This window comes from Phascolarctos cinereus, unplaced genomic scaffold (assembly GCF_003287225.1).
Source record: "Phascolarctos cinereus isolate Bilbo 61053 unplaced genomic scaffold, phaCin_HiC Scaffold_2;HRSCAF=192, whole genome shotgun sequence".
NCBI classification, from domain to species: domain Eukaryota; kingdom Metazoa; phylum Chordata; class Mammalia; order Diprotodontia; family Phascolarctidae; genus Phascolarctos; species Phascolarctos cinereus.
The window spans coordinates 273,604,185-273,619,388 of NW_027555625.1; the positions used below are offsets into that span (position 1 = coordinate 273,604,185).

At 38.4% G+C, this 15,204-nt stretch overlaps 1 protein-coding gene across 3 annotated transcripts in view; it reads right to left on the bottom strand.

The window, feature by feature from the left end:
- The window catches only part of NUP93 (nucleoporin 93), a 136,506-nt gene that overhangs the window by 92,227 nt on the left and 29,075 nt on the right, over positions 1 to 15,204 (bottom strand). For all 3 annotated transcript variants that reach the window (XM_020965598.2, XM_020965599.2, XM_020965600.2), the window contains one exon: positions 8,938 to 9,055. In XM_020965598.2, the coding sequence (XP_020821257.1) occupies positions 8,938 to 9,055 (118 nt within the window). The remainder of the gene's footprint in view (positions 1 to 8,937; positions 9,056 to 15,204) is intronic.

The following is a 15,204-nucleotide window of genomic DNA, read 5'->3' on the forward strand; positions in this document are numbered from 1 at the left end:
TATAAACTATACTTTAAGAATGCTGTAAATTGACATAATAAATTCACTCTGACTTAAGTTAAGCACAGAGAATTTTGCTATACCCCTTATCTCGAAAAAAATGCATTGTTTGGAAAATATCATTTCATATACAATAAATCCATCAAATCACAAAGCTGTCTTTATAATTCTGGAAAATAAAAATTTGAAAGTAAGAGGACTCCCAACTTAACATATAACTGATTATATAAATTTAACTACCACATTTTCAAACGAAAATTTCAAAATACTGACATTTTCAAATGATTAAAAGTTTGCCCTGTTTCTAGTAATAATGACTAGCTCCTAAACTTAATGATATAAAAAGTGTGAATAGCTTCATTTTAAAAAAAATTTTATTGATTTGTTCTGATTTATCAACAATCACTTCCACATGCTTTTGTGTTGAAAATTTTTCTCCCCCCTTCCTCCCCTCGACCCTCCCCAAGACAGTGCACAATCTGATATAGGCTTTACATTTAGAACATACCCATGAAACATATTTTCACATTAGTGAAGTTGTAATAAAAATTAAAACCAATAGGAGGGAACCATCAGAAAGATGAAACAAAACTCAACAGAAGGTAAAAATAAGTGATAGTGATTCGACTTCCATAGTTCTTTCTTTGGATGTGGATAGCTGAATACTTCATTTTTGAAAGACATAATGTTACAGTATATGTAATCAGCTTAAGAACCAGTAAAATGGGAGGCAGAGCCAAGATGGCAGAGCAAAAGCAGTAACTTGCTTGAAGTCTCCCCAAAACCCCTCCAATTACCTGTAAAAATATGATTCTAAACAAATTCTAGAGCAGCAGAACCCACAAAAAGACAGAGTGGAACAAATTTCCAGTGCAAGACAACCTGGATGGTTGACTGGAAAGGTCTATACTGCCAGGCTGGAAGGGTAACGCAGTACAGCTTGGGAGTGCAGGAAAAACACGTCTCAGAGAACCTGGAGCAGGCCTCAGAGGATGGAATCACAGGCAGCTGTGATGGTTTCCAGACTTCTCAACCCACAAATGCCAAAGACAACTTACAAGGTCAGTAGAAAAAGTCTGTGCCTGCGGTGAGAGAGAAGCTTGGTCCCAGCCCCTGCATGTGGCCCAGAGCTTCCAGCCCACAGATAGAGGGGGAATCAAGCGGCTGATCAAATAGGGACTGCAGGGATCTCTTTGCTGGTGCTGAGGCAGGATTCTTTTGCTTTGCCTGTGCTTGGATCTGGGTCACAGTTCTGGGTGGTGATCCTGGGTTGAGGAACTCTGGCTTGGTGGAGCTTGTAGTGGCGGTAAATTTACAGGTCCCTAGAAGTATCTCTGAAAACAACTACACAAAACCCCCGAAGCTTGGGACAGTACATTCTCCACACCGGAAGCAGGCCCCCTACCTTAACAAAGAGTTTAAAACTCAAGTAATTGGCTGGGATCATGAGTAAACCGCAAAAAAAAAGTCTGACCATAGAATCTTTCTTTGGTGACAAAGATCATCAAAACATACAACCAGAAGAAGATAGAAAGTTAAAGCTCCTACATCCAAAGCCTCCTAGAAAAATATGAATTGGTCCCAGGCCATGGAAGAGTTCAAAAAGGATTTTGAGAAACAAGTAAAAGAAGTAGAAGAAAAACTGGGAAGAGAAATGAGAGTGATGCAAAAAAATCATGAAAAACAAGTCAACAGCTTGCTAAAGGAGACCCAAAAAACAATACTGAAGAATATAACACCTTAAAAAATAGCCTAACCCAAATGGCAAAAGAGATCCAAAAAGCCAATGAGAAGAATGCCTTAAAAAAACAGAATTGGCCAAATGGAAAAGGAAGTCCAAAAGCTCAATGAAGAAAATATTTCCTTAAAAATTAGAATGGAGTAAATGGAAGCTAGTGACTTTATGAAAAATCAAGACATTGTAAAATAGAATCAAAAGAATGAAAAAATAGAAAACAATGTGAAATATCTCACTGGAAAAACAACTGACCTGGAAAATAGATCCAGGAGAGAGAATTTAAAAATTATTGGACTATCTGAAAGCCATGACAAAAAAAAAAGAGCCTTCAAGAAATTATCAAGGAAAACTGCCCCGATATTCTAGAACCAAAGGCCAAAATAGAAATTGAAAGAATCCATCAATCACCTGCTAAAAGAGATCCCCAAAGGAAAACTCCTAGGAATATTGTAGCCAAATTCCAGAGTTCCCAGGCGAAGAAGAAAATATTGCAAGCAGCCAGAAAGAAACAATTCAAGTATTGTGGAAACACAATCAGGATAACACAAGATTTAGTAGCTTCTACATTAAGGGACCAGAGGGCTTGGAATATGATATTCCGGAGGTCAAAGGAGATAGGATTACAGCCAAGAATCACCTACCTAGCAAAACTGAGTATAATTCTTCAGGGGAAAAAATGGACATTCAGTGAAACAGAGGACTTTCAAGCATTCTTGATGAAAAGACCAGAGCTGAATAGAAAGTTTGACTTTCAAATACAAGACTCAAGAGAAGCATGAAGAGGTAAAGAGGAAAGAGAAATCATAAAGGACTTATTAAGGTTGAACTGCTTACATTCCTGTATGGAAAGATGAGGTGTATAACTCATGAGACCTTTTTCAGTATTAGGATAGTTGAAGGGAAAAAATTATATATATGGATAGGTAGATAGAGGGCACAGAGTGAGTTGAACATGTAGGGGTGATATCTGGAGAATAAAATTAAGGAGTAAGAGAGGATTATACTGGGAGAAGGAGAAAGGGAGAGGTAGAACGGGGTAAATTATCTCACATAAAACTGACAAGTGGAGGGGAAATGGGGGGAAGGTGAGAGGGAATGAGTGAATCTTATTCTCATCGCATTTGGCTTAAGGAGGGAATGAATACCATACACACTCAATTGGGTATGGAAATCTATCTTACCCTACAGAAAAACAGCGGTGAAGGGGTAAGACAGCAGAGGGATGATAGAGGGGAGGGCAGATTGGGGGAGGCGGTAATCAGAAGCAAACACTTCTAAGGAGGGACAGGGTCAAAAGAGAAAACAGAAGAAACAGGGGGTGGGATAGGATGAAGGGAAATATACCTAGTTTTTCACAACATGACTACTATGGAAATGTTTTGCATGACTACACATGTATAACCTGTATCAAGTTGCTTGCCTTCTCAATGAGGGTGGGTGGGGAGGGAGGGGAGAAAATTTGGAACTCAAAGTTTTAAAAACAAGTGTTAAAAACTGTTTACATATGCAACTGGGAAATAAGACATACAAGCTATGGGGTATAGAAATCTATCCTGCTTTATAGGAAAACAGAAGGTGAAGGGGATAAGAGAAGGGGGAGGAGAGATAGAAGGGAGGGCAGATTGGAAGAAGAGGTATTCAGAATGCATGTCATCTTGGAGTGGGGGGAGGGACAAGATGGGGAGAAAATTTGGAACCCAAAATCTTGTGGAAGTGAATGTTGAAAACTAACAATAAATAAATTAATTAAAAATTAACAAAAAACCCCACTAAACTGAATTCCTAAAAACAAAAGAAATCTTTAGTATGGCCAAAGCCTACAGTCCCAAATTGTAAGTAAAAATAACACTCTGTGCAAAGAAGGTTGTCATCTCTAAGTTTTCTTCCTTGAGACCTGTGTAAGAAAAATAAATTCCACTAGGGTCTTATTTCAATGTTAATATTCCCTCTTAATCATTACTTGGGACTCAGATTACTGGCAATCTAAATTAGAAGAGGATATGCTCTTCTTATGGTTTCAAATATCAAATGTGTGGTATTGTTTTTAAAGCCATCCTGTGTCTAACTGAAAGAAAAAGAAAACATTTTGCATTGTTAAAGCTGCTTACGGAAAAACCCAACCAAGAGAAGTAATTTCATCAACTCAAAATTGAAGCATCCTTAGTTTCAAAATTTGAAGTTTCCCAATAGAGTACTAAAGGCATCAAATCGTTCTAATGCATAACAAAAAAAGTTCATCTTGATGTTGAAGAATAAACAACACTATGATACCTCAGCCATGGATTAAGACTGAAAAGTAAAATGAAAGATAAAATAATTTAAAGTAGGTAATCACAGTTAAAGAAATATTGCTTAGCTCTTGATATTTTCTTGTTTCACTTTAAGAGAATTAAAGCCAAAGAAGACAAACAATGGGACTTAAAAATAAACCACTTCCACACTCTCCCTCTACCACTATTACCTCTGTTCCTCTGAGGTTCATTCAATCCATATTTATCACTCAGTCAAAACTCTAGGTGACCTCTCTCCTTTCCTCAATGAATCCAGTGCCTGGCTTGGTGTTTCTCTCCTTCCAAATTCCTGCCTTCAGAAGGGGATTTCAACATACACCCTAACTTCCTCATATCCTCCTTTACCTTACCTCTCCTACACACACTGATCTTGCAATCATCCCTACGTGTTCTATTTTCACGTCCATGAACTCTAAAATTCCCTTAGCTGATGACAATCTATTGTCATGGCAGTTCTCTTTCTGCCTTGCAACCCCAAATTCTATTGTCTTCATGGTAACTACCTGTCTCCTCTCATTTCTTTCCTAGGCCAAAACCTCTTCACTGCCTACACCCTCCTCCCTTCTCCATCTGACTTCTTGGCGAACCAATTCAACTCCTCACTGTTCTCTTATCTTTAATCCCATCGAGATCTTGCCCTGCCAAGCCTCAGCCCTGGATTACTTCCACCATCCACTGCCTTCTCTCCTACTCAATGTGCTGCTGAACAAACCTGGAGAAAAATCACGAAACCATGCTGACTGGGTCTACTACAAGGTTATATTAAATAATCTCAAAGAGACCCTCACTGCAGCAAGGCAATCGTTTTATACCATCCTAATCAATTCACTATAGCCCACTCACCTCATTGTTTTTCCAAACCTTTTCATCCCTTCTTAAATCTACCATGGCTCCCTCTCCCATTACTATCTCAGCTGATAATTTTGTCTCATATTTTACTTGAAGAATACAGGCCATTCACCAGGAGGCCCTTCCTCTATTTCTCCTCATCTTACATCATTAAGATGCCTTACACCACTCTCTCTTCCTATACTTCTGTCTCAAATAGGTAGCCCTTCTCCTTACTAAGGTTAACCCTCCACATGTACAAATGATCCCATTCCATTGTCTGCTCCAGCAGACTGCTCTATCAAATCCACTCTCTCACTTATCTACAAACATGACCATGTCTTCTCCATCCTTAAAAAAACCTCACTTGACCCATATATCCCCACTAGCATTGCTGCTGTTGTTCAGTGGTTTTTCAGTCATATTCTTGGCAGAGACACTGGATTGGTTTGTCATTTCCTTCTCCAGCTCATTTTACAATGATCTCAGAGTCACACAGTTAGTAAGTGTCTGAGGCCAGATTTGAGCTCAGGAAGTTGAGTCTGACTTCAGACCCAACATTCTAACCACTGAGCCACCTAGCTGCCCCTCCCCACCAGCTATCATCCTATATTTCTTCTTCCTCTTCTGTCTAAACTCCTTGAGAAAGCTATCTACAATTGGTCCCTCTTCTTCCTCTCCTCTCATTCTCAACTCTGGAGTCTGACTTCTGACTTCATTCAACTGAAATTGCTGTCTCCAAAGTTAACAATGACAAATTTTCCCCCTTCAGAGTATTTTTTCCAATTACATGTAAAAATAGTTTTCAACATTCATTTTTGTAAAATTCTGAGTTCCAAATTTTTCTCTCACTCTCCCCTCCCCAACACAGCAAGCAATCTGACATAGGTTATACATGTACAATCATGTTAAACATATTTCCACATTAGTCATGAACAATGATATCTTACCTGTCAAATCTCATGGCCTTTCTGAAATCTTCATCTTTCTTGACTTTCTGTAGCCTCTGACATTGTCAATCACCCTCCTTCTCCTTGATATCTCTTCCCTCTGGGTTTTTATGACACTCTTCTCTCATGGTTCTCTTCTGACTGCTCCTTCTCAGTCTCCTTTGCTGGAGCTTCAACCAGATCATGCCCACTAACTGTGGGTGTTCCCCAGGCTCTCTCCTAGGCCCTCTTCTCCCTCTACACCATTTTGCTTGGTGATTTTATCAACTCCAAAGGATTTGGCAAGTACCTCTAAGCTGATGATTCTCAGATACACTAAATTCTCTCCTACCCTCTAGTCTTCCATCTTCAACTGTTTGTTAGACATCTAAAACTTTATAGCTTGTAGACATCTTAAATTCAACATATCTAAAATTGAACTCATTATCTTCATTCTGATACCCTACCTTCTTCCTAACTTTCCTATTACGGTCAAGGGCACCATTAACCTCCCAGTCACCCACATTTGCAACGTAGGTGTCACCTTCAACTCCTCACTCTTACCCCTCCAATTCCAATCTGTTGCCAAGGCCTACTGATTCTACTTTCCCAATATCTCATGTATACGCCTCATTCTCTCCTCTGAAACTGCCTCTACCCTAGTATGGGTCCTCGTCACTTCATGCCTGGACTATTAAATAGCCCGCAGTTTGGTATTCCTGTTTCAAGTCTTTTACCACTCTAATCCATCTTCCATTCAGCTGTCAAATCTTCCAAAACCACAAATCTGACTATATCACTACCACCCCCTATTCAATCAACTCCCTATCACCTCCAGAATCAAATAAAAAATCCATTAGTACTGAATGCCTTCTTAACCTAGCCCCTGCCTACCTTTCCAGTCTTATGCCTTATACCCCCCTCCACCTATTATTCGATCCATATACTATTCCCTCCACAAGACATTTTATTTCTCAATTCCATGCACTTTCATAGACTGTCCCCAACACTTGGAATTCTCTTTCTCCTCATCTCCATAAACTAAATTCCCTAGCTTCAAGTCCCAGCTAAAATCCCAGGAAGCTAAAATCTATAGGAAGCCCTTCCTTATTCCCCTTCCCTCTGTGCCCATTTTCCAATCTGTCCTGTGTATAGCTTGTCTGTAGATAGCTGAGTACAATGTCTTCCTCATTCGACTGTGAGACCCTTGAGAATAAGAACAGTCTTTTATCTTTCTTTGTATCCCTAATGCTTAGCTCACAATAGAAGCTTAATAAATGCTTGCTGACTGACAGATTTACTACTTCACTTAAGTATTAAGAGAAAAAGGGGCAGCTAGGTGACGCAGTGGATAGACACCCGCCCTGAAGTCAGGAGGACCTGAGTTCATATCCGGCCTCAAGACTAAACACTTGACACTTACTAGCTGTGTGACTCTGAGCAAGTCACTTAACCCCAATTGCCAAAAACAAAAATAAAAAAAGAGAAAAGAACATTGCGAGTTCTATGGCACCATGTAAATATGAGTTCTTCATCTCTACAATCAAACTCAACATTAGTATGCAACGTTACTGAGTTAGAAGTGAAAACTAATATAACGGAACTGGGCTACTAAGTTGACTAGACAAGACTGTACAGGTTTGGGAAAAAGAACATAATTAAAGCAAAATCAGAAGAATGGAAGCTTTTATGCATTTGTATAGTATCCTTCTCTATAAATCCTCAAGACACTTCTCAAAGCTATCTGAAAGGCATATTATTGGCCAAAATGACAACAAAGATCACCTCCATCTCTCCCAAAGAGGAATTCAAACACAAATACAGTATTGAAGGCCCTTGAAACTAGTAGGTGACATACTTTCTTAAGACTTTTACTATTTTTTCCTGATTAATATAGTAAAGAGACATACTGTTAGCACAGTTCACCAAATTTTACTGAAGCATTTTTTTCCACATTATTTCCTTGTGTCTAATACAAAGGCAATAAAAACATTCCTTAGAAAGCAATAAATAAGTGGCAAAGAACTAGAAACAAAGTGGCTGCCCATCAATTAGTGAAGTTGTTGAAAATTATGGCAAAAAAGCAATGAAATATTATTGTGCTGCAAGAAATGACTAACGGACCAGATTCAGAGAAACTTGAGAAGACTTGCATGAACTGACACAGAGTGAAATGAACAGAATCAGGAGTATAATTTGTACAATGTCAAGAATAACATAAATGAAAATAACCTTCAAAGGTTTTAAGACCTCTGATTAATGTAACAACCAATTATGACTTCAGAAGACTGAATGATGATGCAGCATTTTTCCCACCTCTTGTCAGAGAGATGATGGACTACAGGTATAAAATGAGACACACATTTTCAGACCTATTCAATATGTCGTTGATTTGTTTTGCTCAACTATACTTATTTGTTACAAGAGAAGACTTGTATTAGGGAGAAGAAAGTAGGGAAAGAAGTTGGTCAATAGCAGTAGCACTAAAATGTAAATGAAACATTTAAGTATGTAGAAGAGAGCAAAGTTTAGAACGTAATAAGCAGAGCAGTTTAATATTTACAGTGCTAAATATAATATACATTTTTTAAAAAACTATGTTACAGAGGTTAATAAGTATGTCTACTCTCCTCTTTTCTGATCTTTGTATATTGAACTGTTCATGTTTACAGATGTTTGTTAAGTTTGGAGGAAAAAAAGAAAGAAATCAACAAAGAAAAGATTGTACTAAGTTGCAGTGAATTTCTTTTAAACATAACACCATTTGAGTTCCAACAGACAAAGCAGGAGTAGTCTGAAATATGATCTTCTAGCCATGACTGCTGTCCTCTGGACTGAAGTCAAAAAAAGGAAATGTAAATAAATGAAAAGGTTCATGTTAAGATGGAATTACTTGTCTTTCACAATTGAGTCTTGCCAAAACCCCTAAAAGTAACTTAATATATCCAAATCTATTCCTCACCACCACTACCACCATACTCTCAACCAGAAGAGATTTTTTTTTCCATCAATGTTCCACTTAATCAGGAAGCAGAAAAACAATAATAATACTGTTTTGTTGAATAGCTGGTCAAATGACAAACGTAAAACAGATGATCAGTTATTTGCCAAGGATTTTATTTTCATTTTAATTAAGTCAAATTACTCTTACCTGAATATCTGTATCTTTCACAGGCTCCAGAGGTTCAAATGTAGTTGCAGCACTCAAACTCTCTAACCTCTGTGAGATGTGGGATATATCAAGTCCTCTAGACCCGAGAAGAACTGACCTGTTTTTTTGTAGGGAAGAACAAGAAGAGACAAAGAGTAGGCAAAAATGAGAGAAAAAATTGGCTCACTGCATTATGAATATGGAAGATTTTTTTCTATATTCAAGACTTCATATATACATGAACTATTCTTGCCTTTTTATAAATGTCTACATTATTTTTATTATATTATAGGTTTGGGGGCTTTTTGAGGCAGATTGGTCTTGTCTGACACTTCATAACCCCATTTGGGGTTTTCTTGCAGAGATGCTGGAGTGGTTTGTCATTTCCTTCTCCAATTCATTTTACAGATGAGGAAACTGGGGCAAAAGGGTTAAGTGACTTGCCCAGGGTCACACAGGTAGTAAGTGTCTCAGGCCAGATTTGAATTCAGGAAGATGAGTTTTCCTGACTCCAGGCCCAGCACGCTATCCACTGCACCACCTAGCCGCCGCACGCTTATGAATATGTGCATATTACTGTTATATTGTTTTGACATAATTGTCATACCCAAAAAATATAAATCCTTTCTTGGACACTTACTAGCTTCATGACCCTGAGGAATGCATTTAACCTCTCTGAGTCTCAGTTTCCTCATCTGTAAAATAGGGATAATAATAGCACCTCCTTCACAAGTTGTGAGGATCAAAGAAAACAATATATGTAAAATGCTTTGCAAACCCAAAATCACTATATAAATGAGAACTATTCATTGGGGGTTAGATACCAGATCTCTGATTTCACTGGCAAAGGGAACTCCTTGGTGAGGAAACTTCCTCTGCTAATGAAGATCAGAACCTTTTCTGTAACTTACTGTCTTAGAGTTTCTTAGAGCCCTGAGAGTATAAGTGACTTGCCCAAAGACACACAGCCAGCATGTATGAGAGGCAGACCCTGAACCCAGGTTTTCCTTGCTTTAAGGGCAGTTTTCTATCCATTCTGCTTCCTGACCTTTCACTTAATTATTAACTTGGTACCAACATTGTTCCTTGTAATGGACCTGAGCTTTGTTGCCCTTTAGTCTAAAGCCCTAGATTAATGCACATTCTACTGAATTAGACATTAAGAGATCTGGAGTCTGATTCCAGCTGTCACTGACTCATAGTATGAAATTAGAGGACAGGGACTCTGTGTATTTAAATAATTTAGTAACGTGCTTTCTTTCCTTTACAAAAATAGCATAACTAAGCACCATCAGCAGGGGATATACTTTGAATTGTTTGGTGAGGAGTTTGGGTCAATCCATTCATACAGTCTTCCTATTTTCTCTTATGGAAAATTTATAAGGTGGTTGGCAGTTAAGGATTAAAGAGAATGTGCATAGTCAGAGAAACACTAACTAGTTAGCACATATGGGATGGAACTCCCAACCTGGTTTCAATAGCACCAAGCTCTAATTACTATGCTAACAATGTAGCACCTAGAACACTCATCCCCATACAAGAGTTAAATAAATTCTTTCTTGGCCTTCATAGTACAGCTCAAGTTGCCTCTCCTCCATGAAGCCTTCCTATACTGTTGATCTTTTCCTTCACTGAATTCCTATATACTTGTGATTTTTTAAAAATGGCACAAACACATAGAAATCCCTCAAAAAATAAAAAAAAAGCAGAAGGCTCTCAAAGCAGGTTCCTACCACATTTACTCTAGGTTATTTCCTAGTTCCAAAACACAGTGATATAGAGGAGAAATCACTCCTCCAAAGAACTAGATTCAAATTCTTCAAAGATTTAAAATTCTTTCCTTTTTCCCTTCTCTGACAAGCTTCTACTACAGGACAATAAATACATGCTGCTTTTTTTCCCTATAATAAAATGAAATCTCAGAATACAAATGATACATCTATTAGGTAAGTTACAGTTTTATAGTCTCACATTATTCAATTAGCTTGGAATACATTCAAAACATTGACTCATCTTGTTCACTCTATTTTACCCCTCCCTTCCAATCCATAGATTCTTCCTCTAGCCCCAATCCTTTGGGGTCAGAGCTATTCTCAGTTTCCTTTACCTGCTGGTGAAGCAAGGTCTTTCTCTGTCTGGTACATCCTCTTGAATTCTGATCAAAACCACTTTCTTTGAAGACACCTAAACCCCAGTTCCACCAGTACCCTGTGAAACTCCCAGAACTAGCCTGTCGTCTATTGTGAATATACAATACCTTGTTCTGCTCCCCTTAGTTTCTGCATTCATAATTCTCCTCCTTTTTCTATATGCTCCTATTTTCAGTGTTTACCCCAGCCTCTCTCATCTGTGCTTTCCACTCTATCTTAATCTAAAATCCATCCCTAACATCCATAGCATCAACATTTAACCAAAGACTCCCTCTAAGGGAGTCACATTTCCAGGTCACTGTTTCTTCACAGACAAACACTGGCATAGTCATCAGCCTTTCTATTCTAATTCAGTTTCTCTGCCAGACAGCTTCCAGCAGATAGTATTTACTTCCAACCCACAATGATTTGGGGATCGACTGTTTTTGACCACTCACAGGTAGTACTACAAAATTCATCACCTGATGATACACCTTTGGTTATTGTTTTCTAGCTGTTTCAAAGACCAAAGTCTTGTCTCTAACAAACCAATAAGCAGTTTGAGGGAAGAGATTTAGAATGACTGCTTTTTAAAGGGCTGGGAAGAGATCTTCAACTTCATTCAGTCCAAAACCCACATTTAGAGATGAGCAAACAAAAGATCCCAAGAGGAAAACAGTTTGACTAAGGTCACACCACTGGTTAGTGGCAGAGTTAGATCAACTGAACAAACATTTATTAAGTACTGATTATGTGCAAGGTGCTGTGTTAAATTCTGGTAGCACAAAGACTGAGGAATGTTTCAGTGCCCGGTCTGAAGGAGCTCCCATTCTGCCAAAACAGGTATAACAGATGCACAGGTGAGCATCGCACAGTGTCGATCAGGGTAAAGAAAAGGGGAAATCCATAAAAAGTACTTTAAGAAAATCAGAGGAGGGAAACAATGTACACATGGAGGTGGGAGGAGATTTGTAAGAGATTTCATGGAGGATGTAGTAACTCACTTAAACCTTCAAGGAAGGAGATTTTATAAGACAAGAGATAAGTGAAAGAACCAAGATCGACCAGTAGGAAGCAGTACAGGGAGTTCCTCCCCCAAACTCCTCCAAATAAATCTAAAAAACATACAAGACTGAAATCTGGTGGTAAAATTCAAGAAAAAGTCAGTCACTTAAAAATTTTTATTTATTTTATTTTTAATTTATAGGAAAAAACAAGCATTTCCATAACACAGTATAATAAAAGACTGCACATGAAGCTGCAAATCTATTATGTACAACTTACTATTCCATTTAAACATATAATAAAGTTATCATGTAATTTCTTTTTTTCCTTCCCTCCTTCCTCCACCCTAAAGATGGCTACCATTGGACACAAATATGTGTGTGTGTATGTATGTATATGTATGTATATATATATATATATATATCTAATTAAATTATCAGTGAGTCATTTTTGCAGCCCAGGTCAGCATAGTGACCCTGGGGACTGGGTCTGTCCAGGAGGAGCCACATGAAAAGCACCTTAGTACCAGGGCAAGGAGATGTCCCAGGCCCATACTAAAGCATCAGGGTCACAGATTCAGGGTGGGCTGCCAAAGGATACTTGTTTCCAGGGGTGGTGTTCTGTGGTAGAAAATGGCTGCAGGCCCTAGGCTGAGAGGTAGAAATTCAGAAGCAAGCAGCAACAGTGTGACTCCAACCTCAAGGACAGAGGTGGCTCTCCATTCCAAATTCTAGTCCAATATGAAGCCTGCAGAGTAACAACCAGGGCAGAATCTCAGCCCAAAAGGGAGCCTGCAGTTCTGAGACTATGAATCAGCAGAACTTCCCACCTGGCACAGAGTAGCGAAGCAGCAGTCTATTGCTGTTCAGATCCAAGCCGAGGTCAAAAACTTGCAGAGCTCAGACCAGAGGGGCAGCAATTACACTTTGCCCTAGATCAGACCACTGTTGGAGTACTGAAGGCTTGCAGGTCCCCTTACTGAGCTGTTCCTGATATCCTGGAATAACATAACACTCAATATTCCTAAGAAAGCAGCAAAAGGATCAGCTCAGACCTTCCCTCCAAAAATACATAGAACTATGCTCAAACATAAAGTCCAAAGCTCAAACATAAAGTCCAAAGTCAGGAAACAGTCTGGAAGAATGAGCAAACAAAAAAAGAATACCACCACAAAAAGCTATGATGGTGCCAGGGATGCTCAAGACACAAACCTAGAAGAGAGTGACTTCAAAGCATCTATAAGCAAGTCTCCAAGAAAACGGGCACTTGGGCACAAACTTAACTAGCATTCCTGGAAGAGATAAAGCAAGAGGATTCTTTTTTAAAGGAGTAAAAAAAAAATTTTTAATGAGTGAAATGAAAGCAATAGAGGAAAAAAATTGGAAAAGAAATGAGAGCTATGGGAAAAAAGAATTAGAAAGACAACTAATAGCTTGGCAGGAGATACAAAATCTTGCCCATGCAAGATACTCCCTGAAAATTAGAATGGACCAAGTAAAAGCCAATGACTCTATGAGACAACAAGAAACATTAAAACAAAGTCAAAAGACTGGGAAAAAAAATAGAAAATGTAAGCTACCTCACAGTAAAAACAAATGATCTGGAAAACAGATCAAGGAGAAAAAATTTAAGAATCAGTGGATTTCTTGAATGCTACGACTCTCCCAAAAAACAAGCCTGGAAATTATATTTCAAGAAATTTTAGAAGAAAACTACCTAGATCTCTTAAGACCAGAAGGTAAAGTAGAAACAGAAGGAATCTACTGCTCTACCCCAAAATGAAGGCTCCTGAGAACATTATAGACAAAACTCAGAGCTTCCAAGGCAAAGAAAAAAATACTACAAGCAATCAGAAAGAAAGAATTCAAGTACCAAAGTCAGAAGTACACACATTATGATAAAGGAATAGAGAGCTTGGAATATGATATTCCAGAAGGCAAAGGATACAGACTTGCAACCAAGAATAATTTATCAGCAAAACTGATTACAGTACTACAAAATGAAAAATAAATCTTTTGTTTTTTTTGCTTTTTGGTGAGGCAGTCAGGGTTAAGTGACTTGCCCAGGGTCACACAGCTAGTGTCAAGTGTCTGAGGCCGGATTTGGATTCAGGTCCTCCTGACTCCAAAACAGAAGCTCAATCTACTGCACCACCTAGCTGCCCTGAAAAATAAATCTTTAATGAAATAGAGAATTCCCAACCATAACTGAGAAAAAGACCAGAGTTACATAGAAATTCTGAAGTTTGAATACAGAAGTTAAGAGAAAAATAAAAAGATGAATAAGAATAATCATAAGGGACTAAACAAGGATAAACTGCTTACATTCCAATAAGAGATGATACTTGTGACTGCTCTGAACCATATCTTCATCAGGGATAGAGGGATTCTAATTATACTGAAGGTCTGGGAGTGGTTCTGTTAGTTCTTGATGATCTTAACAGAAGAAAGGAAGAGATGGGAAGAAGATTACACAGGGTGGAAGAAAAGGATGGTTAGGGAAAATTGTCTCGTAATCAAGGTGCACAAGTAGACAGCTATATAGATAAATGAAGGAGAGGTGGCATGGAGTAGCTGATACTGGAACACTGCTCTCATTTGAACTAGGACTTGAGTTCAAATACAAACATATCACTCACCTATAGGACTGGGTACAGAAATACATTTCACTCCATAGGGAAATATGAAGGGAAAGGGAAAAGACAAAGCAGATTAAAGGAGGGATTAATACTAAGCAAAACAAACTAAGGATGTATTTGTATTTATAGCTCTTTTTGAAGAGGCAAAGAATGGGAGTGTGAGAAAGTGCCAATCAATTAGGGAATGACTGAACACACGTGTTATGGTATATAAATGTGATGGAATACATTTGCAGGTACCTCTTATTCCACACCCCACCCCACTCCTGACCATTTAGCTCCCTTTTACGTATTGTCTTCCCATGTTAGACTGTAAACTCCTTAAGGACAGCCTGGTTTTTGGTTTGCTTTTTTATGCATCCCCAGAACTTAGCAGAGTACCTGGCACAAATCAAGTACTTAAATGCTTGTTGCCTGCTTGCCTGCTTGCTTGCATAAACTATTACAGAAAGGTCAAGGAAGATGATGTCTGAGAAAAAGTCAACCAACTTAAGA